The sequence below is a fragment of the Hippoglossus stenolepis genome, chromosome 15, assembly GCF_022539355.2.
Source record: "Hippoglossus stenolepis isolate QCI-W04-F060 chromosome 15, HSTE1.2, whole genome shotgun sequence".
In the NCBI taxonomy this organism is placed as follows: Eukaryota; Metazoa; Chordata; class Actinopteri; order Pleuronectiformes; family Pleuronectidae; genus Hippoglossus; species Hippoglossus stenolepis.
Window position 1 is genome coordinate 23,808,928 of NC_061497.1, and position 27,981 is coordinate 23,836,908.

The 27,981-nt window shown below is 45.6% G+C and overlaps 1 protein-coding gene across 2 annotated transcripts; it reads left to right on the forward strand.

Annotated features, from left to right (window-relative positions):
- Window positions 1-8,225: 8,225 nt before the first annotated feature.
- si:dkeyp-23e4.3 (rho GTPase-activating protein 7) lies at window positions 8,226-27,335 on the forward strand. Of its 2 annotated transcripts, none has more exons than XM_035178971.2 (17): window positions 8,226-9,498; window positions 17,208-17,279; window positions 17,370-17,451; window positions 18,302-18,365; window positions 18,754-19,361; window positions 19,435-19,618; window positions 20,153-20,515; window positions 21,704-22,083; window positions 22,245-22,424; window positions 23,390-23,549; window positions 23,659-23,857; window positions 23,957-24,170; window positions 24,355-24,469; window positions 24,545-24,760; window positions 24,865-25,088; window positions 25,181-25,354; window positions 26,348-27,335. In XM_035178971.2, the coding sequence occupies exons 1-17, from the start codon at window positions 9,486-9,488 to the stop codon at window positions 26,454-26,456; spliced, it is 3,357 nt and encodes a 1,118-aa protein (XP_035034862.2). In that variant the 5' UTR covers window positions 8,226-9,485; the 3' UTR covers window positions 26,457-27,335. The 2 variants fall into 2 exon arrangements, with proteins under 2 accessions (XP_035034862.2, XP_047199600.1); XM_047343644.1 differs by having other exon boundaries at window positions 22,248-22,424.
- The last annotated feature ends 646 nt before the right edge of the window (window positions 27,336-27,981 follow it).

The window sequence follows — 27,981 nt, forward strand, 5'->3', positions numbered from 1 at the left end:
CTGCTCTCATCAGTCCCACTGCAGCTCATTATGTTCCCTGTGATTCATATTCCAGATCGACCACCGTGCAAAGAGACGTTTCACAGCTCGGTGTGTGAGAGAGGAACTCTGAGCTTTGTCCTCAGAACAAAGACCAGCGATGTAAGAGCAGAGCCTCGACCTCTGAAGCAGCTCTCCACCGTCCACCTCTGGAAAACATGACGGACAGTGTCAGTCACAGAGCGGCAGACTGGGAACCAGCCTGTTTACAGTAGATACAGATGTTGGCCACTTCAGGCAATGATGCTGCACCTCTGGCCTTGTTGTGACCCAAACAAAATGGATAAAGCCTGAAGTTTCTCACTTGTAAAATAGCAAATATGGTCCAAATATCCCAAAACATATCTGGAGGGAATAATCTATATATTTCATATTATATATCTAGATATTTCCCCGCTTTATATGCAACTTATAAAGAGCACCAAAGACCAAATGATTTAGATTTGACTCAGTGTGAGTTTCCAGATGTGTGTGTGTGTGCATGTCAAGTGAGGGAGCTGAGTCAGAGTTTATAACCAGAGTTCATGTCTGAAAACTTCAGTTTCAACAATGTATTATTTCTCCAGCGGTTGTCCAAGGTGTTGCAGCATCTAGTTCAGCTCCTCCCTCTTGTTCTCAGACGACAGGACGACATTGTTTAAAGTTTCTTGAACCTGTGGATCATTTGGTTTGGTTCCTCCCAGAAGGTGGATTCTGCCGTTTTACTCCAAAACTCGACTTCAACATCTGACGTCCCCCAAAGGCAACAAACACAGTGTTTGATGGATGTGTCAAATCACTTGGTTGAACAGGAGAAGGAGATGAAACCATAAAGATGTAAAAGGGAGGCGGACAGATGGGACGGTCGCACTGAGCAAAGTGGAACGATGGAAAAAGAGAGGAAAGTTAAACTCAAGGAGAAACCGATGGAGAGAGATGAGGAGACAGATTGAGGGTGAAAGAGACGTCCACCACTTTTATATCCAGGTCACCTCAAAGTGCTCAGGAAGCCCAGAAGCAAAGTCTGGTCCTGGGCCCACGGCCAAGTCTGACCTGCCCCTCCACTCCTTCCATTAACGCCCCGAGCACCAAACTGCAGGAGATTTAATGCAACTGCAGAAAAGTGTATATTAAACACTGGCAGCTTGAATACGGCTCCACATTAACGCCTCGGAGGTGGATTATGAATCAGTGATGGCAGGGAGGCCTAATTTTTCCTTGTTCCAGAGTTATCAGTCATTATTCCCATCAAGAGTTTATAGGTCCTGGGAGGAGACGGCGTCGGAGAAGTCGGCCCCGCCAGAGTAATTGGAAGTTGAATCAGAAATGGAATTAAGTTTTAGAGACAGAAAAAGATAGAGAGGGACGAATAAATGAAGGAGGGAGGGAGAGATGAACGGAGGGATGGAGGGTTTGTTTAAAAACCCAGCAGCTGATTGGAGAACTGATCCGTTTGATTTGTTTCTCCTCAGGAAGGAGAATCTTCTCCCTGACGTCAGGAGACTGAACTGACCTCTGACCTCTGAGCAGCTCTGACTTCGTTGACATGGCCGAGGTTACTGAGATTATTCCAGATGCCGTCCTGAGGTCTGAGGTTAACAAACCAGCAGATAACTGCAGAAGCTCAATCCACAGATCCACAGCACAATCCCATGAATTCTCCCCTGACCCAAACCGGAGCCTTTCTCCAGGTGTCGTGGGAATTTGTCACGTAGCTTTTTTTCGTAAACCTGCTGACAAACAAACAAACAAACACAGACAACCTCCCGGGTGGAGAATAAATAACAGAAGGGAGGTAACATAAATATGAACCAACGCGTGAAGAGCAAAATTTATTTAATCTTAAATGTAATAAATGTTTTTATTATTATTGTTGGAAACGATCTGGGAAATTAACCGTTTATTTTTCGTTTATCCATGGTTTTCAGGACGTGAAGATTATTTCAACGAATAAGATAAAAAGTGTTTCAGAAACAAATCAACCCTCTTTAATCTGTTTGTGTGTGTGTGTGTGTGTGTGTGTGTGTGTGTGTGTGTGTGTGTGTGTGTGTGTGTGTGTGTGTGTGTGTGTGTGTGTGTGTGTGTGTGTGGAGCTCACACATTCAGGACACATTCATGTTCCCACTGATAAAAGCATTAGTTCCCATTCAGGCCGAGCGTCGTCCCAGCAGTGATCAGATCAGAACCAGTGCATCTCGGGCGAGTTCACACCTGAAAGTAAAGCTTGTAATCAGATTACCTGAGGTCGTTTAATTCAAACATGTAGAGTGAAGAAAAACAGCTCCGTTAAATATCCACAGTTATATTTGATCTTAATCAAACCCCTGATTTAACATTCGAACCCAAACAAGAGTTTCTCCAGCAGCTTCTCCAGAGCTCGGAGGGATTCAGTCATGTACGGAGAGTTTCCACTGCCACAGATCCCAGGAGCTGAAGCAGGAGCAGTTCAGTCCCTGGTATTGATCTGTAAAACCCTATCGACGCTCTGCAGACCTGGGTTTTCTGCTGCTCGGCTCCCAACTCTCACTTATTGCTCCTTCAAAGTAAAGCAGAGGGAGGTGGACTTAATGAAGTGAGCAGCAGGAAGGCCGGGGCCGGTCAGGTGATCCGATCGGTTGAGACAGGAGAGCCGACGGTCACCTGCCTCAGAGACAAACACTGCGACAACAGGAAGGGAAGGTTAATCACGGAGGGATTTCCTGAGACAGGATGGAGCGGTCAGCACGACGTGTCTATAAAAGGTCGTGTCGCCCTGTGGAGCGTTGTGGGCGGAGACTTCCTTCAGTCACGCTACACTGACCACGACTCGGAGGTGTGGAAGCAGGCGTCGACACAAGAGGCCTCCACGTTCTTCTGATTCGTCACCACCTCACTTTCTCCTCGTGCGGCTCTGGAAGAGGAATCACAGAATACCAGAGTTTAAAACAACACAGTTACTTTAACGCTGCATAATAATATTTACTTTATATATTCACAAAAGAAAAGGTGAGTCATGGTTCCATTACCAGTAGAGTCAGAGAGTCTGTTCTGGTTTTATCTCGATGAGTCATTGAGCTTTTTCACGTTATGTTTAACTCTCACCACATTTTGAAGGAAACGTAAATAGAAATTTAATCACCACACAGAGTTTGATGGTGATTTCTATTTTGAGATAATGACTTGAAGAATGAATGACACACACACACACACACAGTCAAACACACACACACATGCCTGCACACACACAGACACACACACACACACACACACACACACACACACACTCACATTGGAAATCCCAGAGGTCGGCCATCTTGGCTCCATGTGGGTTTTCCTGCATGACAGTAACCAGCTCAATTCCAGTCAGTTACCTTGACTTATTATAGAAACATCCACTTGCATGAAGATTCATCATAGAATAATAAACGTTCAACGTTTCCTGTGAACCTGAGGACGACCACAGCAGGCGGGGTCCTTCAGGGTCCTTCAGGGTCCGTTGGGTTCGGTCCTTCAGGGTCGTTCAGGGTCATTCAGGGTCGTTCGGGGTCATTCAGGGTCATTCAGGGTCGTTCAGTGGGGGTTAGCGTTGGACACAGTTTTCCAGTTGACGGAGAAGGTGAAGCTGGTGTTGGAGTGGATTTCCTTACGGGAACACTCGGACTCTGACAGTGACCAGTGTGACCTTCAGGTTTCTATTCCTGGCTCCGACCTGAACAACAACAACTGGTTCTTGTTACAGCAGCAGTTCACCTCACATCTCGTCCTCTCACCGACTCACAGGCTCTGACAGCAGAATGTAAAAGGACGTCACCTAGATTACGTCACGACGTTACCACCGTGTCTGACATTTGTGTGAACAGGGTCATGACATAAAGAAATATTATGTTTCCTAGAAATGTGCCTGTATTTAAATTTCTCTTAAATTCACCATGTAAACATAGCTATGAATTTTTAAAGGTATAGTTAATAATTAGCTTTGTTGCTCCTCTGCAACAGTAAATCATTTCATTTCCTCATCGCTGAATGAAATGTAGAGAAACTCAAAGCACCAGTTCACACCTTCCGTGTCAGTTTGGTGTTTCTGAGTCGCAGCAGATCCAGGTTCAGCTCCTCTCTGCTCTTGGGCGTCTGTCAGACGAGGATGTCGGACATCACAGCAGCTCAGGCTCAGTGTTCAGAGGAGCTTTGGAACAATAATCGCTCTGAAAGCCCGATAATAACGTCTCTGAGGGGGGAGCCAGGGGCTGAGCTGACCCTTGGCAGCGTCCCCGGGTTTCCATCCACTGCCCAGAACAGAACAACAGAGAACACTTTATTTATAGAGCCGTGTCAACAAGTACAGTGGGAAGAGCGGTCGGGCGTCGCTGTGACTCAGAGGGAAGAAGCTCCGGTGGAAGTGAGAGTTAAATCTTCTCTTTAGTTTTATCATTTAAATTGATGGATTGATTGACGGACGTCTGTGCTGGCGGTTAGATCGGCTCGGGACGACCTTGGCGTTGGCCGTCAGGAAACGTGTCGTCCATCTTTATTTACGGCCCACGGCTGATACATGACTCATCCGGGGTGCAGGGCTGTGGAGCTCAGTTACCTTCTGTCCACGTGCACAGTTCTTCAGATCAGACGCTTCACTGATGATAATGTTGCACAAACTTTGTTCATGCATGAAAAACTAAATATCTCTACACATTAAACGTGAACTCTGAAGTGTGTTTGTGGCCGAGGCGTCACCGGCAGCCTCAGAGAATTAAGTCCAAGTCAAATGAAGTTTTCCAAATTGTCAGAAAAAGGTGAAACTGAGACAAAGGCAGCGGCTGGTTTTCAGTTTGTTACGAAGCGTTCAGCTGCCTCTGCAGTGTTGTTGATAACAAGCACAAACGGCTGTTTGGGGATTTACTTGATGGATCGCTGTCTTCCTGCATCTTGTTATCTTCTTCTGGAGTTCATCCTCATTTCCATTCTTAAACCCAGACATTACCATACTGTCAGCCATCTTTCTGTCTGATGGATCGCCGGCTGCAGAGAGAACTGAGCGGACGTGAAGATCTGCCACAGTTTGGAAACTTCCTCGGATAAATAAAGGAAGATTCAGTTTTAATGAGCAAAATAAGAATTAATGTATTTAATTCAAAATCAAACATTAGAGCCACAAACATTCAGCGTGGACGACATAACAGCTCCCTAAAAGCAGAATAATATTATATATATATATGATATAATATATAAACTTTGTGAATTGTAACAAATGAATTGTAGATATCTGTAATTAGTCGAAAAGTCAAAAAGCAATTTATGACATAAACAACTGACTGTTATTAATTCTGCTTAAATGTTAATGTTTCTTGCCACAATCTTCTTTTTGCTGATAAATGAAAAGCTCCTTTGCTTATTTTCCCTCATGCTGTTTTGCTCTGTTCTGTCTCTTCACACTTCACAGGCAGGATTTACATTTTACACATTTAATAAAGTGTTTAAAAGCTTCATCGAGCTCCACGCGTCTCTGCTGCCGCTGAACCGACGACCTCGGAAAACAGCTTTAAAATGTTCTCGTTATAGTGAAATGTTCCTCGTGTCTTTCTTTAAAATGTTTTCTGTGCGGGGAATGACACGATGTCGGCGGTGTTTGGTTAAAGTGGCACCTTCGCTCGCGGCAGCGTTCGGGAAACAAAGACTAAAAGATCTGAGAGAGCTGTTTAAAAAATCAGCTGATGGAGAAAAGAACGACGCCTCAACATTTAACTGGTTTTGTTCTTCCTGTTTTTAAAGGGAAAACAGATTTAACTGCCACCGACACCGAGAAAATCGATTCACCTTCTCATCGCACAGACCTGAAAACAGATCTGTACCTGTTTGTATTTCTCGTTTCTCGTCCCTGTGTTGAACTCAAAGCTTCTTCACTGACGAGGAAACAAACATTCAGTGGAAGATGTTTGTGTTTCGCCCTTTTAGGACAATTGTGAATCAGAATAAACACGTTTGTATCCCAGGAAGACGCAGCGCTGCGGTTTGTAATGTTTCACTCACGATCGCTCAGAGATATCAGAAACTTTTCTCTCAGAGACGGCAGCTAGAATAAAACTGGAGGGACATTGGTAAGATGTAAGAACATTATCTTATCTTGTCAGATGGCTGCTTCACGTATCCTGCGTCTGTTTCTCTGCGTAGGCTGTGCACATCCACGTGCACAAGATGCAATGCCCACAAAATAGATGGGGGCAGTAGCGAGTCCTTGACAGGATGAGGGACACGTCATTAGTGACAGAAATCGAGTTTTGACGAGGACACATCTTTGAATTGGGACAGCCGATAGTTGCACCGCTGTGACGTGATTGGTCGACAAATGCGAATGATAACAATGTGTAGTTTGTTATTATTGTTGTTTATTTTTTAGATGTTTACGATGATTTACAATGAAACGATGTTTATGAAGATGTTCACAAAGCAGAAGAGATGTGTTCGTCTGTTAGTGAGCAAACACACAAACACATGAAGTGACTGTGTTCAGAGGACATAGTTCAAGAGAGCGGCCACTTCCTGTCCTGCTGCATCGGAAATACCAGACCCAGAGCCTCAGATTAGACCACACACACACACACACACACACACACACACACACACACACGTCACACAAAGTAAACACAATAATGTACACACCCCCGAACACACACGCAAGTGGCGGTAAATATGCAGTGGGTTGAATTTTGTGAGAGTAAACACAACACATCACATCTCAACACGTACTGTATGTGACTCCCTCAGACACACACACACACACACACACACACACAAACACACACACACACAAAGCCTCCCATCCGCTGGGAGTATTGTTGGATTCTTCCTCCTCTGACGCCCGTGAGACTCTTGCTCGGGAAGAGGAAACGCAGTCTTGTGTAACCTTCGGTGGCAGCCGAGGCAGAGCGTCTCTCTGTGACGAGCCAGAGGTCGGGCCCTGAGCTCCACTTTAATCCTGATTCCTGCAGTCGGCACGTGAAGCGTCTCCCTGCTGCGACCGAGGCGGCGAGGTCTCAGCGCCAGCAGAGGAATAAATAGATAAGATCAGAACAGGCTGGAAAGCAAATGTCGTTGGTTTGAAGTTCGTTCATGTTTCTGTGTTGCTGCAGAAAGAGGAAGAGGACACGGACATTTCTTTATTAAAGCTTCATTAAACAATATCTTTACGTCACCAATGTGTCACCACTAACCCACTAACATCTGTCTCTGGTCGTCAGTGTGAAACGGTTCAATCAGCATCGGTTCCCAGGTCACATGACTCCAGTAAGTTTGTCTTATTTAAACCGATATGAATTTACTTCCTCCTGCTGCATTCGAAATGGAAACTCCGGAAACTGTCTGGACCCAATTTACTCGACCTTCTTTCAGAGTTAAAGGTTCAGTGTGTAGAATTTAGTGACATCTAGTGGTGAAGTGTCATGTCGCAGCTGAACACCGATGTTTCTGGAGCATCATAATTATATAATCATGATTCTGTGTATCAGTCAGTGAAGTGGAACCTCCTGATGGTTTTCTGCAGGTTGGGTCATCTCCTGTTGACTCGTTTGACTTCGATCGGTCTCAGAAAGAGAAGAAACCACATCTTCACCTCTTTCCTCTCTTTCTCCTCTTCCTCCTCTTGACCTGTGACTCTTCAACAGCCGCTGTTAAAAACCTTCTATTAGTTGTTTACATATTCCCACTTTCTCCTCCACCTGTGAATTAATGCAGCGACCACTCTCCTCTCCTCCGAGGGAGTTATTCACATTTAAAAGCCCATAATCAAACACCTACGCCTCAAATTGAAGGTCATTAATGCTAATGGTTTACCTTTTCCTGAGCTGAGTTGAAGCTACAGGCTACCGGAGCACGACGGGGACTTCATCCTCCTCGAGCTGAGTCATGCACTCGGATGTGTCTTTAATTTAATCTGAAGTGGCTCTTTTTTAAAGAGAAGGTCAGAGATCGCAGCTGGAGGGAAGCCATCACTCAAACAGGAGAGAAGTTCATCTTGTTAATTTCCTCCGCCTCTGACTCCGAGATGCAAGAGGCCTGAGCGGAGAATATTGATTTGACCACGAACCTCGCTTCGAGCAAAATGGACCTTGTGCCTCTGAGTCTATTTCTGACCGAGACTCCAGGACAGATCACCACCAAGCTGAGGGAAGGATGTGATACGGGTCAGATATGTGAGGGACACTTTAGTAAATTATACTATGGTCACGACGCCTCCTGGGGGCCGAGCCGCACTGGAAGGACGACACATCCCATCAGGCCTCAAGTGGGAAGAACTGGAAAGCCTGACTGGGTTTGAGATGCCTTACTTGACCGGCTCCCTCCACAGTCCAGCTGAGCACAAGACGATGGGTGGATGATTGGTCCTGGATTCAGTGCAGTTCATCTCCTCAATGATAGGTGTCACTGCTGAGGGAAACATAACCGCACCACCAGAGAACTGCCAAGAAGAAGACAGACAGAACAGATTTGTCTCCAGCGTCTTGCAGCTTTGAGCTTCTTTGTCCTGACAAACCAGTCGCACCTTTTCACCAAAGGTTTCTGCAAAACTCCTCGTCTTTGTCTGAGAAAAATAAACCCCCCCTCCCAGTAGAAGGGAGAAGCAGAAACAAACAGAGCAGCTTTGGCAGCGGTTGGTTTCCTCCAGGAGGATCCAGAGCTTTCGCCTCGACAAACCAGTCACAGCGATTCTCTCATAGTTTCCAGCCTCTGAGATTCTCTGCGCTCTTTCCTTGAGGTCACGGAGATGAACCCGTTTGCAGACTCTTGCCTCTACCACCAGAGGAAATGACTTCCTCTCTGGAGCGTGCCCCTGAGCACAAGGACCGGGATGTGGAGCATAAACTGAGCGTCAGCAGGAAACAAAGAAACACAAAGACTGAGAGCGGACTTTGAGGAGAACTTTGATTTGTATCAGGACTTTCACCCTGAAAGTTCCTCCAGGCAACGTGGAGCTTGTGACTCTTTGAACACAGACACTGTTCATACACTTCATGCCCTGTGGAAATGTGTGGTCGCTCCTGTTCCTCGTGAGGAGCCGTTCCCTCTGGGATCCATCCTGTCCTCCCGGGGAGGGTCAGCGACCTTCAGCCCGTGTGGACTAACATCACATACATATCACGGGTCTTTCCTGGACTTTTTCCCGCGTCACAGAACTGATTCAGTTATTTCACCCTCGTCCAGCTCAAGTGTCTGAAGTGTTTCCCTGGGGTTATTTTTAGGACGGTGGCGCCCCCCCCTCCCTGGCGGAGCGCGGATGGTGTGGCCGGGGCCAGAGGAAGGGGAGTGGCGGCTGGAAGGGGAAACTTTCAACAATGACTCCATTAACGCGATGCTCAACATGAGCAGCACAACTGGACTCTACTGCTCCACCACCCCACTGGATATCTGACGTCTCCTGCTGGATCGCTACAAACCTCAAACCTCACGTCTGCAACATGGGAGTTTGTTAAAGTTTCCTCTGGGACGGACTCTTCAGAAACATGTTGATCAAAAGTGAGTGTTCCCTGATTCTCCTCTGTCGGCTTCTGACTGTGATCGACGCAGAGATAATGAGAATCTGAGCTTTCTAATTCTGCCTGTTTGCTTTTTGATGACAACTGACAATCGCTGCTTGATGACATTCATCTCAGAGATGATTGGTTAATTAGCTTAACGAGTTCTAATTAATGAGGACCTGATTGAGAGTTGATGAGAAAGAATATGTTTTCTGGGCTCCATCAAGAAGCCTCCTCTGGTGCTTCTGTGAACTGACCACGGAAAAGATTCTCATGATAAGATATTTAGCATCGTGTGTTTGTATAGATGTGTATCAGCAGATCAGAGGGAAACTTGTTCCTGATTCATTGGGCTCAGAAGAAGGAGTTTGAATCAGCGAGCACTGAGAGTTCTTTATAGTTTGACGGCCGTGGGCCTGAACACATCACGAGAACGGTTTTGAATGAAAGCTCCTTCTGTGGCAGGAAGCGTAGGTTCCACTCTGAATGTGTGTGGGCGACTTTTGAAATGTGATCAAATGGAGAAAACTATCAGACGCTGTAGAAAACTGCAAATGCTTCAGTTTTGAGATATTTGAGCCTGAAACATCAGAGTGCTCGTCTGCACGTGTAGTAAAACACGGTTATATACTGAACACTTAGTGACTCAGAACAGTAAAGTGGAATATAACTTAGTTAGTAGTTGGCTGGCTGCAGTCAAACTTTGGAATTTCATTATTGTAAAAAGTTATTTAATGATAACTGCTTGTGTTTTCTTCTTCTACATGAATTCATTGATTTAGCGTATTGTCCAGGACGTCTTTTGAAAACCTCCTCTGACACAAAGTAAAGTAAAGTCAGTACAATGAGTTTTCCCAGTGGAGACACTAAATGGAGAATTCACGCCTTAACTGCAATGCATTGTGGTCCATTTCCTGCTCCGCTCATGCAGCCGTGACGTCTCTGTGCTTCCTCGACTGTGAAATTCTTTTTCAACTTTATTGTCCATAAGAAACCTTCACTCTTTGATTGGGACGTTAAAACCTGACGTGAGTGGGTCACGGTTTGAAAGTTGAACTTGTTTGTGGCTGAAAACATCTGCGTTGTTTCACTTCATCTACATTTTACCAGATATTTGTAGGAACCAGACAAACGGGTAAAGACTCAGTGTGATATCTCATAAATAATAAGAATATTTCCCTGTATTTTAAAGTGTGAAACGCTCATTGTTTGTTTCCCAGTTAATGAGCTGCTGTTGTTTCTACCTAAACTCACAAGTGGCTCATTATTAACTCTGGAAACTTTAAACACCCACAGATTCAGATTCTTTCTACAGGTGAGAAAACGTTTCCTGAATAATTTAAATTTGAAGAATAAAATGAAGAATCTCACTGGGTTTGTTCACTGAAGTTACTTTGAGAGTTTGAATGTTCAGAAAAGACGATGAGTCAGAGTTAAAATCAAATATTAACAAAATGTCTAATTTAGGGACTAAAGAATTTAGTCTGACATACGTACGTCCTGTCGTCACCCACGTGGGCGGAGTCTACCTATACTCGACTCTGATTGGTTTGTAGACGGCGTCTGACGTGGGCGTGTTGTCAGTGGGGGGGTAGTACTCTTTCTGTTTGAATGGAGAACATGAATGAAGCGTGGTTGCTATGGTAACATCATGATGGTATCACTAGCAGCATCAGCACCTTCAGACGCAGTACTCCACAGTACTACAGTACTACAGTACTCCACAGTACTACAGTACTACAGTACTCCACAGTACTACAGTACTCCACAGTAGTTCAAATGCACCATATGAACGTCCTCGTGGTTCAAACATTAAATCGTCGGAGGTGAAGACTGCAGCTGCTTCTTCTTCTTCTTCTTCTTCTTCTTCTTCTTCTTCTTCTTCTTCCTCTTCTTCTTCTACTGTTTAATTATGTCTCTACTTCCTGTGATTGGTCCAAAAGTCCAAACTATCCAACAAAGTGTTTTCACTGCAAACCAACAGAACCAGGTTCAGTTTGATCCAGACCCAGAACTCCTCTTCTGCTCTGAGGAACCGTTCACACCTGATGTTCAGGTTCAGACTGAACTGAAGAGTCTGAAGCTCTGAACCAAACCAGGTGTGAACGACCACAAACTAGTATCAAGCATCAATCTCAGAGGTTCTGCTGCTTTCTACGTAGTGGCTGTTTCAGGGTAACTCAGCGGCCTCGGACCAGAACAGGGTCTGAAAGTTCTCTCACTTATTGAACCTGGTTTGAACAGGTTCTGGTGAAGTTCTCAGTAGCTGTTGGCAGGTGACGTGAAAACTTCACTTTGGAGACGGAACAAAACAGACGAGCAGCTCGGAGATGAAAGTAAAAGAGAGAAACTTCTCTGGGTGTGATTCAGTTGGACTTGGCCCGGTGACAGCTGGTTCTCTGCCCGGCAGCACGTTGTGTATCTGGGCTGCGTGGGATCTGCTTCTGCACTCGGCTCGCTGGGCTTCACAGGGAGAGCTGAACTCCAGACTGTACTCAGGGACACGTGAGCTCCAGAGAGAGACTGGAACCATCCTACTGAGGTCTGAGGTCATACTGCTGTCACCTGAGGTCACCTCACTTTTAGTTCCTGGATCTACGCAGGTTTTTAAACGTTATGAAACCATCTTTCTGTAAATGTTCGGCGTGACGAGGAAACAGGAAACTCGACGCTCTCTCACCTGTTTCCCTGAATGAACACGTTCAGCCGGATGTTTTGTTTCCGTCCCTGCTGATCGGAGACGTTTGACCTGTGAGTTAATGACGATTGAATCCTGCTGCTCGCTCGTCTGTCAGGACCAAGTGAGGTCATCTGTCATTTCATCCGTTTCCATTTAAACTTGTGATTTCATCCATTTCTGGGATCTGATTCTCCGACGTCACGACCATGAGCTCAGACTGGACTTTTGGGATTATTTGTATTAAGGAGGTTTTTATTCCCAGTTGGTAGCAAAAACTACTAAACAGATTCCCACGAAACTTTGTGCAACGATGGGACTTGAACCAAGTTTTGGCAGGAATCTGTACAAAGGGGCAGATCCAGGAATCTGTTCCTCAGAGAAGCATCTTAGTGACATCTATGAGTTTGTGTGATTGATTTCCAGAGGCTGTTGGGAACTGTGATGCTGTGGCTGCAGTCTTCATGTGGTTTTCCTTGCTGCTGTTTGACTCGGGGCTTAAGGAAGTCTGTGTTTGTTTTGCAGCAGAAATGCAGCATTAGCTTGTTTGCAACTGCTAATCATGTATATTTTTCATTATGACGTTGTGACTCTTCGTTCTTGCTGCCGTTGCTTCTCTGTCCCGTTCTCACTTCACATTGTTCTGTGGCCGTATCAGAGCCGTTTGTTGTCGTGGCACCAGGAGGTTAATACGTGTTTCCTCTGTTAAGATTAATAATGTAATTACTTTTCCTCTTGAGTGAGTAATAAAGGGTGGAGGAGGTTCATTCAATAATTGGTCACATCTGAATTTGCCTGAACACGTTCTCCTGCCCCGGCTTCTGTTGCATCATGAATTATTGGTTTCAATGAACTTTAAACGAGAACCAGACATCGAGATAATCTGAGTTTTCATTCGTTATTTGTATGAGTTTATTAAGTGAGATTATGGATATAGAAGTTTTCTATATTATTATTATATCAGAAACCTCGTAAACACCCCTGAAAGTTTGTGATGGTTGTATGACCTTGAGATGCGTAGTGATATAACCTTGGGGCGTCTCTCAGTGACGGTGAAGATGGAGAGATGAGTGACGACACGTCCCTGTCAGGGCTTTGATTCGACTTTTAGGATCCATCTCCGAGCTTTTCATAGACAGAAGGGAATTTATTTAACTCCCTCCCACACGTTCAGCTTCACATCAGACTTTCCCTCCCTCTGGCCCTTCGTGACCGCAGACATCTTAACTTTCCCCTGACTGGGCTGACGGAGGGAGACATTCGGAGAAGCAGTGAAAGAGCAGGAGGGAGACATCGCTCTCCGGGCTGACAGCTGACATCCCTCTGATCTTCAACCACACCTCCGGCGTCCTGCGAGACGCTGGAGAGCAGCGAGCAGAGCGGAGGCTGCACTTTATCCCCCATCAGCGACACAGGAGTTTAGTGAGGCGTGAACGTGGCGTGAAAGCCTGCAGATATGAGTTAAATATTGGAAATTGTAGGAATAAGGCTTCTCAGAAATATGGCTGAGTGTGTGTGAGTGGCTTTGGCAGATTTGGTCAGACGGAGACGGTTCACAGGGTCAGACTGTAACTCAAACACATGGATAAAACATCTCACATGGATAAAACATGTGTCTGAGCAAAGAGCTTCCTCACAGGTTCACACTCCCTGACTCAGACTGATGCTCTCTATCCCACAGAGACCGTTCTGCTGTTGAACTGACCCTGGATCAGATAACCAGGACTGTTGTGTTGAGTGGGAGAAGTTTCCTTTGTGATGAAACAGGAAGAGCGACGTCTAATTTCCCTGTAACTGCAGAAAAGCTGCCATTTCCCAGGAAAGATGCTTTTCAGATCCGAGCCCGTGATTTGAATGGATGAGCAGATCTGCAGTTGTGAGAGAACAGTCACTCTTCACAATACTTTACTTGTAACTTATTGCCAATATTCACAAATCACAATTTGCCTCAGATGACGTGACATCTGCCCACGAGCCTTTTACCATCTGCCCAAACTCTTAACATGAACTCAAGAGGAATAGAATATTTCAACAGGGACATTTAATCTATGAGACATTTATTTTGAGGTAATTTCATGTGATTCACCAAAATAATCTTTAATCCCTAAAAGATCCTAATTCCAGATGAGCAGTGATTCTCCAGCTCCGAGCTCAGAGTCCAGACAAACACACAAACACACGACGGTCCAGCGAGCACGTAACCTCACAATCCCCGGTTGGTCTCGGGCTCACGCTGTCCAGGCTTCCTGCCGATGTCAGGGTGGAGCGGCACAATCACGCATCCAGATCTCTTATCGGCGCCCGGAGGGGCCCAATCACAACTTCCTCAGAGACAAAGTCGTCTGGAAAGGGAAGAGGCCGCCGCTCGGACCCGGGAGCCGAGCTGATACCATCGCTTACGTAAACGCCGAGCCCCTGAAAGTGGCGCTGGAAGTCAGCGAGCAAACATTCAGCTCGAGTGTCGGGTTCATTGTTGTTCCTGCGCCGAGTGTCTCGTTCCTCACGTGGTAATGAGGTGGATGTGTGTTGGGGTCATTCTCCACGTACCTTCCTCTCGGTTCTCAGAGAGCAGAATGCGTGTGTGGTCACTGCGCCTCGTACCCGTCACACTGAAATGATTCACTGACCTGAGAGCTGCGTTTCAAACTGAAGCAGGATTTCCTTCCTTCATCTTGTCCTGTCTTATCCAGTTTGGTTTTCTAATTAATCACCAGTTAAGTATCCGGCTGCTCTGATGTCAGCTAATCAGATAAACAGTTAATTAGTAGACGTCACATTATGTGATCAACAACCAACAAGAACTCCTGGTTTAGGCAGAACAAACTTTCACAAAGTCCAATGTCCTCCAGCGTCGTGGACGAGTAGGAAACCACCAGCCTTCCTTTAACGTTTTCCTCTGTGGTTATAGCAGTGTTCTGCGATTTGATTGGTCCCATAGCTGTGATCATAGTTTATATTATCAATAGAGCACGATGGGTCCTTGATAATGTTATATATTATATATGTTATATTAATAATCACTAATAATGGTTCAGTGTTTAGGAATTAGAGATATCTAGTGGTGAGGTTGCATCACTTCTCGTCTGGTGGTTTGTGTTTTTACTGCCACTTTCTTCAATCGGCTGAAAATGAGTTAAAACAAGTCACATTTATTTTTCCTGACTTTTCCAAAGTTTGCCTCAAATTGTCTTGACAGCTGGAAACTTGCTGTCTCCTCAGAAGCCTGGGGGGGGGTCAGGAGAGCAGCGTGACACGAGGCAGATGAACCAGATACATAAACACTGAGATTCACAGAATATAACAAACTTCAAAATGACAGAAGGGAAAGAAATAAAGAAAAACTGAGGAAAAGTAAAACAGATTTCCGGCTGAACAGTGAAATGTCGTGAGTGTGAAACTCCTGAGCCTCCGAACAACCTGCTGGTTCAACCTCCGAACGCTGAGCCTGTTTCCCGGCGTCACGTTACGGATGTGACATTTGAGATAGAAGAGGGATCAAGTGTGATTTCCGAGCGGCGGTCGCACTTGTCCACGAGAGGTTGTGTAAATCCGGGGATATGTGGATCTCCCCCGAGTCAAAGCCCACGACGCCTCTTCTCCGCTGACATCACAAACCTCCCGCTCACGACCTCCAGGGACGAGTTAAAAAGCTGCCGTCACTTAAACCACTTTTCCACTTTAAATAAGTTTAATATCCAGCGGCTCCGAGCTTCTGTTGAAAATGTTTGAGGTTAATGTCGTGAACTCCGCAGGGAAACAGACGCATTATTATTAAAAGAGTTATCTGGGGGGGGGGAGTTGAGCTGCATCACTTCAGGGCGGCTGTGATTACAGCTGTACTTTTTAAAAAGAGTTCAAACCAGAGGAGTCACACGAAACATCAAGCTGCTCTGATTCCGTACGAGAGGATGTTTGCATCTTAAAGCTGCAGCACAGACACAGATACAATATCTCATCATCATCATCATCATCATCATCATCATCATCATCATCATCATCGTGCAGAAATCCCAGAAGCCACAAACTGAGTTTTTACATTTTAAAGATCTTGAGTGAGAATAACATGAATGAAGTGTTTTCTCGGCTCTGGAGACAAACTGAGTCTCAGATTTGATTCATCTCTAACAAGTGGGTCCAGAAGTTTCGTGTTTTGCTTCGACATTGAGAATAATTCACTCTGGAGATTAAAGGAAACTTTACAATGTTCTTACTCCAGATGTTCGTCTTCCTATAAAAACGATTTGTAGTTTCTCATAAATGTTGGAGACTATTTAACGTCAGTTGTTTCATATATAGATTTTAGTTGTAGAAAGAAATAGAAATAGCATAATGACGCTAACATCAAAATTGGTGTATTTTAAAATTACAAAGACAAACTGTTGGACTACAATTCGTCATATGAACATATCTGAGGAACTAGAAGGAGACTCAGACAAGGAGACAAGGACACAAGGACACAAGGACACACAGGTCAGCAGACAACAAGGATTTACTGTTTTAGTTTATTTATTAGAATAAAATTAATTTAATTAAAATTTTAACGAGAACAAAATGGAGAAGAAACAACAACACAACAGTTTCTCGTAAAGAGTTTGCAGACGTCCTGATTTTCTCTGGACTGAATCTGAATCTAATCTGAGTTTATTTTCTCTTTCACGTGTTGTTTGTCTCCATCAGCTCATTTAATCTGAATCAGTGTCTGTCGGCATCACTAGTTTCCACAGCAACGACCTCAGAGAGCGAAAGGAATGCAGAGGAGACGAAGAGGAGGGAAACACCTCCTCTTCCTCACTCTCAGCCAATTAGCACTAATTAAAACGGCCTCCTCCAAGAGGCTCAGATAATTAATAGCCTGTTTGTGCCTCTGGTTTTTATTCCTCGCTGTTTTCTTTCTGTGCCCAGATGCAAATGTAATTTAACTTCACAAACAGACGCCTGATTAGGTGTAAATATTTGCCCTCTTGAAGCGGGCGGAGCATGAAATGATTATGTTTGAATCCAACGCTGTTTTCCCTTCTCGCTGTTTGCAGAGATTGAAGCCAGGGAGGCCTGTGATTGGCTGCGAGCTGCCGGCTTCCCTCAGTATGTGCAATTATTCAAAGGTAAATACGAGGCGGTTGATGTAAAGCTGCAGATTCAACCCACACAACGCGTCAGGCTGCGTCTTACTGTGTCGTTTGTTCGTGTGTCAGACGGCAGGTTCCCCGTCGACGTGGAGTGGGCGAGGCGGGATCACCGCTTCCTGGACGAGGACGCTCTGGAGTCGCTCTGCAGGTAACAAGCTCCGCCTCCACAACACGGAGCAGAAAGTGTGAGGCCTCAGTTTGTCCTGTTGTTGCATTGAATTACATTAGAGTGACGTATACGTATATAATATAAGTAACACTGTGCGTGGTTATAGAATAAAGTTCATCTCTGGGTTTAGCACAATGCAGTGAAGAAGCAGTGTTAGTGGCATCTGCAGCAGATGTGCAGCAGGGGGCGATGCAGCAAGAGCCAGAGCAGGAAAGACACGCGGCCGCACGACTTAAACGCTCGACGTAAATCAACGGAGTGGAAATACTTAACGACTTTAGGTTAAGTATCCACCAGGGGGCGATCAAGAGGATTTGGCTTCACTTTTGGGAGCCGTCATGTCGTCCATCTTTAGTGACTGAAACGTGCTGAACATCGTGTTCTTGCGCCCCCTGGTGGTCGAAGTTCTCACCATGATTATCTCAAGTGAAAATGTCAAATATGATTTAATATCGCAAAAAAATGTCACACTTTGAAACGCTGTAAACGTTGTGTGAAAATAAATAATGATAATAAATGAACGTCCGAACATAACCAGATTAGTTTCAGTTCTTTACACAAACATCCTGCTCAACTACAACCACAGACTGATCTCTGGTGCCTTGCTCGAAGGCGTCATGGCAGAGGTCAGGATTGACCAGGAAGTGATGCTGGTCCAGAAATCATAAAAGTTTCCGTTCTTCCTGCATCAGATTTTTATGGAACTCTTGATTTGCACGTTAGCTTTAAATTCTGAACAATGATGACAGATGATAAGAGTCTGATGATGTATAAACTGTTTCACTGTTATTCACCATCATCATGTCTCCTCCTCCTCTTCCTCCTTCAGGAGATTAAGCACTTTAAACAAATGCGTGGAGATGAGGCTGGAGCCGCGGAGATCAAAACGCCGGGTGAGTGTTCAGAGGGAAACAGAAAGTGGATCACAGCAGGAAGCTGCCGGAGCAGGGGGTCACGCCGTGAAGCTGCTCCTTCAACATCAGCTGATTCCCACTGATATCGTCCTGATGAAGTTTAAACACCGAAATTATCTTTGAGACACATAAAAGCTTTGAGAGTTACGTCATTAAAATACAAATTAGATTAATTTTTATCTATTAATTAATTCCATATTGCTCAAGAAACACGAAATGACTAGATATTAATATTAAATATAAAATAACGCATTTGAAGCAAAACCGAATGCAATGAAATAATTCTGTTTGATTCATGAAATTTTAAATCTTTCTGTCTCAAGAATAAAAAAAATATAATAATAAATCTAATATTTTCTAATATTAGGGAGACGACGTTGAGGAGGAGGATTTTTGCGCCATCAGCCCCAACTGGACGTACGACAGACGGACACGGCGATGGCGACGCCTCGACTCGTCGGTGGACTGTGGACGCCCGACTCGACCCCGGGACTTGTCCCTGAGGGACGCCAGCGACCGCCACGACGTCTGCTCCATCCGCAGCTCCAGCAGCACCGACAGCGACGCCCACGACAAGGGTCGCAGAGGACCCGTCACCGTGACAACCACATCCGCTGCCACGGACGACCAGGAGACCAGCAGGAGCTCCTCCCGCTGCTCGTCCACGAACAAGACCCCGTCCCTGGACACTTCGTTCAGTGGACCCCCCTCCCCCGTGGAGAGCGGAGGATCGTCCAGCGTGAGTCTGGAGACGGACGCCGGCCTCTCAGACAAACCGCCGAGGAAGACGAGCTCCAGTCTGCTGAGGAAGATGGAGAAACTGAGGCCGAGGGGCGGGACCACCGCACTGCTGCCCTCTGCTGGTGACGGTGGGGGAAGCGACAGTGGAGGTCGGACTCGGCTCGTTATCAGCGGACCAATCCTAGACGAGAAGAGGGGGGCGGGGCTGAGGGGGGAGGGGCTTCACTGCACCAGGTGAGGACGGGACCTTTAAATAAATAACGATATTCAGTCCTTCTCTAACTTGACTTGTCCTTCTTCGTCTCAGGCTGCAGAATCGACCCGACAGCCGGGCGTCGTCCTCGTCTCCTCACACCAGCAGCAGCAGCCAATCAGAGAGCAGCAGCACCGTCAGCACCCCCAGCCCCGTCACCCGGGTCCGGAGCAACTGCAAACGCTCCAACAGCGGCGCCGGGACCACCTGGAACAACCAGAACCTCACGGGAGCAGAGGTCAGTACAGGAGGGCAACAAGGTCAAAAGGTCAAAAGGTCAAAAGGTTGAGGCCAAATACGAAAAGTTTTATTTGAAGGTTTTTACAGGATTCAGTTTGATTTGATGAATAAAAACTGGTTTTGTGAAGAAAACAAACTAATATTTTATAAACAATCGTTAGCGACTAAAAGTTTTAGACTTTTTAACTTTCACATTCACGAAAAACCTTCAAACCAAACCAGAGGAAACATCACTCGTCTCCTTTGAGTTTTGAAAGATGGAAACTCTCCTCAGAATCACACAGTGAGGATCAGACGAGCTCAGCGACAGTAAATCATCAATAAATCTGTGAACAAGGTTTTTGTAAAAGCTCAAACTTAAGAAAAGGAGAATTTCAGACTTTAACAAGGTCATTTTTTAAAGGTCACTGCAGCTGAGGAGCGTTAATTAAACCACATTTTACTCATGTGACTCTAAAAGCTCTTTTATTACTTTGACTGTAATATACTTAATATTACAGATATTAAGTCAAACCTTTCTTATGTCTGTCAGAGCTTCAGGAACCAGCGGAACAACGGCGGCGGCCATGACAGTCTGATCTTCCACATCCCTGACGGACACAAACCCGGGACCTTCCCCACCTCCCTCGCACACAATCACGCCTCCTCCTGCCCCGCCATCGACAACACCTCCGTCAACTGGAGGACCGGCAGCTTCCACGGTTACCGGCCGCGAAGCAGCAACCGCCACGGCACGTCCTCGCTGGCCACCGGCACCCGGGACCCCTCACCTGCCCCCAGCCCGCTCGCCATGTTGGATCACCGGCTGAGCGTCTACGACAACGTGCCCGACGACCAGCCGCTGGCGGCGGGCGGAGGAAGCAACAGTGACGTAGAACGGAGTGAAGAGTCGGACGTGAGCACTGATACTATTTCTAACTTTATTTTGAATATACTTAGATTTATTTCATATTTTCTAATATTTTATAAATGAATTGTCCAGTAAAATATTAGAGCCTGAACGATTTATCACATGGTCGATTAAACGTTTACTGAGATATAAACTTTTATTTTACAGAATAAACAAGGCAAGAAAACTACTTTAAATATCACGAAAAAAAAAAGGAGTTTATTTTCCTTATTCAAGTTCTATACATTTGTTTTTGTTTTCTTTTTATTTATGGTTATTTATGGTTAAACGGTAAAGTATCAAACCTGGATTACGTTTCTTTGTCGTAATCGATGAAGACGATAAAAAGGACAAACAGGAGTCGTTCCAGTTCATGTGTTTGTGATGTTTCATATAAAATCTGAAATTCATCTTCTAAGTGTTTTGCGGTCGACCTCTGCTGAAGGTCGTCTGCTCGTCGGGGGGGGGGACTTCAAGGGCGAATACGTCCTGTTCTTAAATTCTCTTTGTTCCCGAGACGACGTTAAATGATTTGTTCCAAACTGACAGAAGAGGCCAGAGAGACAAACTCTGTCGTCTTCAGTGTTTAACTGATGAGACTCAAACAAATCAATCAGTTGTTGGCTCGACTCCATTTCGACTCAAACAAAGGATCAAATCCCCTGAAATGAAAACTGACATTAAACAAATCACAATATTAGTCAAAGAATAAAAAGACTTCAGGAGAAGTTTTTAAAGAGGAAGTTATTTCTACTTATTTTTATTGTTACTTGTTATTTTTACTAACTCCAGAAGTAGAAAGTCCACAGTGTAAAAAAAACATCTTTGAATTTAGAGTCAGATCTGAAAAGTTTACTCAAATTATTAGGGACACTGTGTTTTTTAAAAGAGACATATTCTATGTTTAGGTTGATAATTAGTGTTTATGTGCATCAACGTTCAGAAAACACTTTAAACTCATGTTTCTAACATTTAGTTTGGGACGTGTCAGAACTTTTAATTATTTATTATAAAAAAGACACCAGAGGAAACAAACACTGAAAAAAACATCATATGTCTCCTTCAAGTTAAAGTTTCTTCAGGTTTTAATGAGAGATTTTATTGTAATTCACTTCTTCGTCCTCTTCGTCCTCTTCGTCCTCTGTCCTCTTCGTCCTCTTCGTCCTCTCCGTCCTCTTCGTCCTCTTCTCTCAGGTGAATCGTCTGTTGGCAGGCGAAGACGTCTTCTCGGCTCTGGACAGCGTTTTAGAGCGAATCAACAACCTCCAACAACTCGTCTCCTCGTGGTCGGAAGATCTATCAGAGGACGACTTTCAGAGAGGCTCCTCCTCCTCCTCCTCCTCCTCCTCCACCTCCTCCTCCTCCTCTTCTTCGTCGTCTTCCTCTTCTCACACCCAGGACTCACCTGTCCACTCCTCCTCAGCCGCCTCCCCCTACCCGTCCTCCCTGAGCCACATCCACCTGGAGGTGAAGCATCCAGAGGAGGAGGAGGAGGAGGAAGATGAGCAGAGATGTGAGAAGGTTCTGGTGAACGGAGAAGAACCACTGACGAGATCCTCACCACCGAGGAGCAGGTGAGGAACCTCAGATGGAATAAAGAAGTTACAGACTTTATTTGTAGAACGGGGGGAGGTTCCAGGTTGAGAACGTCCTGCAGCTCCTTTCAAGCACGAGTTTTTTGTGAGACGTTAAAAAGTCAACACCTACATGTGTGTGTTTGTGTGTTTGTGTCCAGCAGAGTGAGTCGGCGGCTGCACTGGTCCAGCGAGCAGAGTCTGATGCCCTCGCTGACCTCCAGCCCGGGGGTGGAGAACCAGTCCGTCTCCCAGTTCCTCCAGCTGCAGAAACACTCGCTGCTCAAACTCACCGCTCTGATGGACAAATACTCCCCGTCCAGCAAGCAGGGCTGGAACTGGTGAGACGAGACCAGAGTCCTCTGAGAGGAGATGGGGGGGGGGGGTCAGAGTTCAACTGAGGCGTGAAGAGAAACCAGCCAAACTGGAAACTGCTTCTATGATGGTTTTAAACGATCACATTTTTATAAAATATATAATTTAACAGTCACAAAAGTATCATAACAATTTTATAACAATATCCTAAAATGATCATAAAAAATGTCATAAAACAAAAGATATCGAAATTCTGAAAAACTAATAAAAATATAATTCAAATTGCATAAAATGAGATCAGAGTTTTTTTTAGAATAAATCTCCTGCACCATCGAGCAAAATTATCTTTGAGAAAAATAAAACATTTAAATATTCTGCAGAACGTTTGTATTTAGTTTAAGTTTTAGTTTTGCTCTGAGGAAACAATCTGCTTGTTTTATGCTTTGGTAGAAAACTAATTTGATTTGTGTTGAGATCAAACTGAAAGTGTCTCTTAGCAGCAGGTGGAGACAGATTCTGTGACAGAATCAGAGACAAGTGGACGTTTGATTAAGTCTGAGGTTCAACATCAGCTGCTGTTGCAACAAGGTTCATGTTTTTATCTGATATTTAATTTACTGTGACTTTCCCATCATCACATGTTTCCACACGTTCAGTTGGTCTCCACAGTCTCAAACAGGAAGTAAACAACAGTTCTCTCTTCCCAAAGAAAGACAAAGTGCAGAACAGATCAAAGGTTCTGATATCACTTCTTCAGTCTCTTTGTTCTACGTCCAACGTTTCCCTGTGTTTTTCCTGCTGCGCTGATTTGAATGTTCATCTGGGATTTACGTAATCAAACCTGTTCCAAAGAATCTGTATCTGGCTTCTTTCAAAAGGAAACGGGTCCAACAGCTGCCAACGACACAGATTACTAATGTTTGCAAAGTCATTTGTGAGGATTCATCATGTCAGAACTTCTGGGTCCTAACGTCTCTGTCGCCCCCTGCAGGACTGTTCCCAAACCGCCGAGGAAGACCAAGGCGTTGGCGGTGAAAGGTCGGCGGGTGTTCGGGGCTCCTCTGCTCCTCAGCGTGCAGCAGACTGGGGAGACGCTTCCTCCCAGTATCCTCAGAGCACTGGTCCACCTGAGGAGCAGCTGTCTGGACCAGGTAGCAACTCCCACAGGACGTTGGAGAATCCAGATGTTGGATTTAAAATAAATATACAAACATTCAGATACACAAAAACTACAGCTGCTCATGACCCTGATTCTCTCAGGTGGGACTTTTCCGGAAGTCGGGGGTGAAGTCTCGTATCCAGTTCCTCCGCGAGCTGGTGGAGTCGAACCCTGACGGCGTTTCCTACGATGGTCAGTCCGCCTTCGACGTGGCCGACATGGTGAAGCAGTATTTCCGAGACCTGCCTGAACCGATCTTCACCAGCAAACTGTGCGAGTCCTTCCTCCACATTTACCAATGTGAGCTTCAAAGACAACTTTCAATTTCCAACATCATAAAATAACGAGTTTGATTCAAACATTTATTTGACCTTAAAGTCGTTTCAACGCTTCCTGCAGATTTCCCCAAGGATCAGCAGCTGGTGGCGGCCCAGGCGGCCATGTTGCTGCTTCCTGACGAGAACAGGGAGGCGCTGATGACGCTGCTCTTCTTCCTGCGGGACGTGGTGGCGAGCGTGGACGAGAATCAGATGACTCCGACCAACATCGCCGTCTGCCTGGCGCCGTCGCTCTTCCACCTCAACACCGTGAAGAGAGACGCCAACGCAGCCAGGTGAGTCCACTGAAGACGTTATGAGTTCATATAGAAAATACTTTGGATCACATAAACTACTTCAAACTACTCTGCCTGCTTCGCTTCAGTGTAAACTACATCAAAACATTGGATATAAAAGTCGTAGTCGTTCAGTTGTTGTTTTTCTTTCTGTCGTCTGATCAGCTGTTTGTTGTCACCACAGGTCGAGTCCCAGGAAGTACAGCCTCGGTCGCCCTGATCAGCGAGACCTGAGCGAGAACCTGGCCGCCACCCAAGCCCTGGCCGACATGATCACCGAGGCCCAGAGACTCTTCCAGGTTCAAACACCGACAACCTGGTTTCAAATCCCTGATTCATCCAGAGACTCAATAAATAACTTTGACTTTCTGTAGTTTCCAGAGTTTTGGCCCAGTCGGAGTCAACGTGCTGCCACAGAGGACGTCCTGTCTGAGGAGGGAGGAGCAGCGTCCGGGCAGAGTGGAGGAGAGGAGGAGAGGAGCAACCAGCTGCAGCACATCACCCAGCACCTCCTGAAGGAGGCCAGGGAGAGGAGCCGAGGCTGGGAGAGCCACGCAGCTCCAGAGCAGGTGGAGCTCTCCTTCAAGAAGGTAAAGATGGAGGGAGATGTTTGAGTAGAATCCAGACAAGCTTGTGACGTTGAAGAGACGTTTTAGTTTTAAAATGGCCTCTTATCTGTGTATGTCCTCCTCAGGTGGACGACGGCTGCCCGCTGTGGATGTGGCGAGGCTCCGTGGAGGTGGAGGCTCCTCAGAAGGAGCTGCTCCACCGCCTGCTGAGGGAGCAGGAGCTGTGGGAGGGACACCTGCGTCAGTCCTCCGTCGTCCAGTCGATGTCCAAAGACACTGAAGTCTACCACTACCTCCTCCAGGGTCAGGGCCTGGTCTCCCGGCCGCCTCAGGAGCATCTGCTGCTCAGGTAACAAGACGAGAACCAGGATCCACAGGGTCGGAACCTGCTGAGCTCTACTAGTCCTATATCTTCATCATCATCTTTGTCTTCCTCTTCAGGACGTGGCAGGCGGACCCGTCCTCCGGGCCTCTGTACCTGTCCTCTGTGTCCACCGAGCACCCGGAGGTGCAGCTGGAGGGGATCCGAGCTCATGTCCACTCCTGCCTCTACCTGCTGGAGCCGACAGGAGCCACAAAGACCCGGCTGACGCACCTCTGTCGGACCGACACCAGGTGAGGGTGGAGGAATGGAGCGCTCCCTAAATCACAATGCGAAACAGAAACCAAGCAGATCAGATGAAACAAAGAGCAAACACATGAAGCTTCAGACTCAGAAAACATCCCACATGTCCCACCTCCTGCAGAACGACCTCCCTGCACATTAGAGACAGGAGGAGCAGGAGGAGGAGGAGCAGGAGGAGGAGGAGGAGGAGCAGGAGGAGGAACGACCCTCTTCCTCATTGATGCTCATTGAAACCACGAAGCTGCTGCTGATGATCAGTTTGACTCAGTTGATTAAATGAACATGTGACGCTCGCACAGAGAATCTGTCAATCACACACAGACGAGCGAGACGCAGCAGATTCAAACTACCGAACATTTAAACATCATCACCACAGAAATAAAGACACAGGAGACTGATAGTGATTATTTATCTAAGAAAACTTATTTTATACCTTATGTTTAATTTGAACAGTTTGTTGTTTTCAGCGTCACGATATGTTTCTATTCATATAAGATCGTCTCATCACATTTACTTATTTACCGTCTTTTAAATAAAATATTAAATCTTTTATTTTTCACCTGTTTTCATGTGGAGACGATTATTTTATTTCGACACAATGATTTACTATGTTTGTTTTCACACATTTATTTATTAATGTTCAGGTTCAGATCTGATAAATCATGTCATTAAATTACAGACGAGGGGAGTTTACACGGTTTCAGATTTTGAGCTGCTTCACTCATGTGGAACAAACTCACTCAGGATCATTTCTGTTCAGAAGAATCATCAAGTCGCAGAACGTTAAAGTTTCGACTTCTCTCACTGCAGCGTTTTAAAAACAGAGATATGAAGATGAAGTTTTACCTCAAACAGTATTTAAGCACGACATTATTTAAAATCTTAAAAACTACGTGCACCCTCACGTCTTCTTCACGTGTCAGATCGTCTTCATCGAACCTCATCGTCTAACCTTGTGTGTTTGTGTTCGTGTCGTCCTCCAGGGGTCGCTCTAACGAGTGGCACAGCCGAGTGAGCGGACACCTCCTGGCCTCGGAGCTCCTCGCCATCAGAGACTCGTTCCGAGGACACTTCAGGGAAACAAAGATTTGAGTCAGGACGAGGACGTGGGAGGATTTAAGGATTTTTGCACTAACCTGGGTCACTGCGCCCTCTATAGGTATTCTGGTTGAACTGCAGCGAAGGTGACCTCAGAGCTTCCCGATATTATTTACTGTTTTTATTTGAGCTTCAGTCGTTGACCGTGCGATTGTCACACTTCAAACTCAAGTTAACTCAAGTTAACGGACACGATGTCGAGCTTTGACTCCGAGCGACGGATTCAGAGCTGACGTCACGATGTGGTAAAGAGTTCTTCTGCAGAGAGAGAAGAAAACATCAGGATACAGACGGCTAGCGACCAGGCGGTTAGCCACTGTGCCAGCTAGCGACCAGGCGGCTAGCGACCAGGCGGTTAGCGACCAGGCGGTGGCATCAAACCTACGAGCAGGAACACAGAGTCACAGAAGGACTTTCACCTGTGGACGTTCACAGACGATTAAACCATGAACCAGAGTGAAGCCACAGAGACGACTTGGCTTTTTATTTTGGTTCCTCTGACTTCGACCGACAACAGTTCGTGAAAGACGAGCGACATCTACCTCTCGGGACTGCGCGACTTTCCCCCGACTGTTTTAAACATTGATATTTATTCTTTGAGAATTCCCCCGCGTCTCCGTTTTTGTACATTTGTCTTATTTCTCGCAGCACTTAAAGTTTTATTTCACGTTTTAAACTCTTGTCCGACAGATTTTAAAGAAGAAAGAAAATGTCCGTGTGTCGGTTTAATCCTTCGTCTTTCAGATTATTTAACTTAATGTAAATCTAAACACAGATTTCTTATATCCTGACATGTTTATTTAATTTTCAACTTTCTGAAAATCTGATAATGTTTGAGTGTGAAATCCTTATTAAAATGTTTGTTTCTCTCTCGACCTGTTTCCTGTTTCTCTCTCTCCTCCGTCACCAAACAGATTATCACCGACTGTACTGTCGGAGGAAGGCGGGGGGGAAGGCGGGGGGGGGGCGCGAGATTAATGCGCCTGACGATGTGATGGAGTCGACTCCTTCTCTTAACATGTCTAATGTGCATGAAGCTTATTTACATATCTCTCAGATTCATCTCTGAGATCAGATCTTGAAAACGCTGATAAAACACTCGTAAAAAAAAACTTGTGGTGGCGACGACGTCGTGGTCGGATTTTAAGGAAGAGGATTAATTTATGCAAATTAGAAATAACAGGAGCAGCAAAGTGCCGGCAGGCGTCTTTAATAACTCGTCTGTTCCCTCCAGACGGAGATTTAACACCATGACTGGAACTGGGGTGAACTCGAGGTCAAAGGTTACAGTCAGAACATGAGGGTTTGTGTGAAGTTTGTAGATCATGTGTTTGAAACATGTCTGAGCTGCTGAATTCACAGAAACATCAACACGAAGCTTTTTAGCCTCTTTTACGTCATGTTTTTACTTTCAGAGTCGAGTCACAGAGACAAACAGAAGCTGAGTCGCTGTTTCTCAGAGAAGTAGCAGGAGACAAACTGAGTAAATACCAGACTTACATTCATCAGGTGGAAATAA

Excerpts from the sequence above, each read along its gene's own strand:
- si:dkeyp-23e4.3 (XM_035178971.2), top strand. Across the intron at positions 22,425-23,389 it reads AGCAAGCAGGGCTGGAACTG|GACTGTTCCCAAACCGCCGA; the intron begins GTGAGACGAGAC and ends CGCCCCCTGCAG. Across the intron at positions 23,858-23,956 it reads CTTCCTCCACATTTACCAAT|ATTTCCCCAAGGATCAGCAG; the intron begins GTGAGCTTCAAA and ends CGCTTCCTGCAG.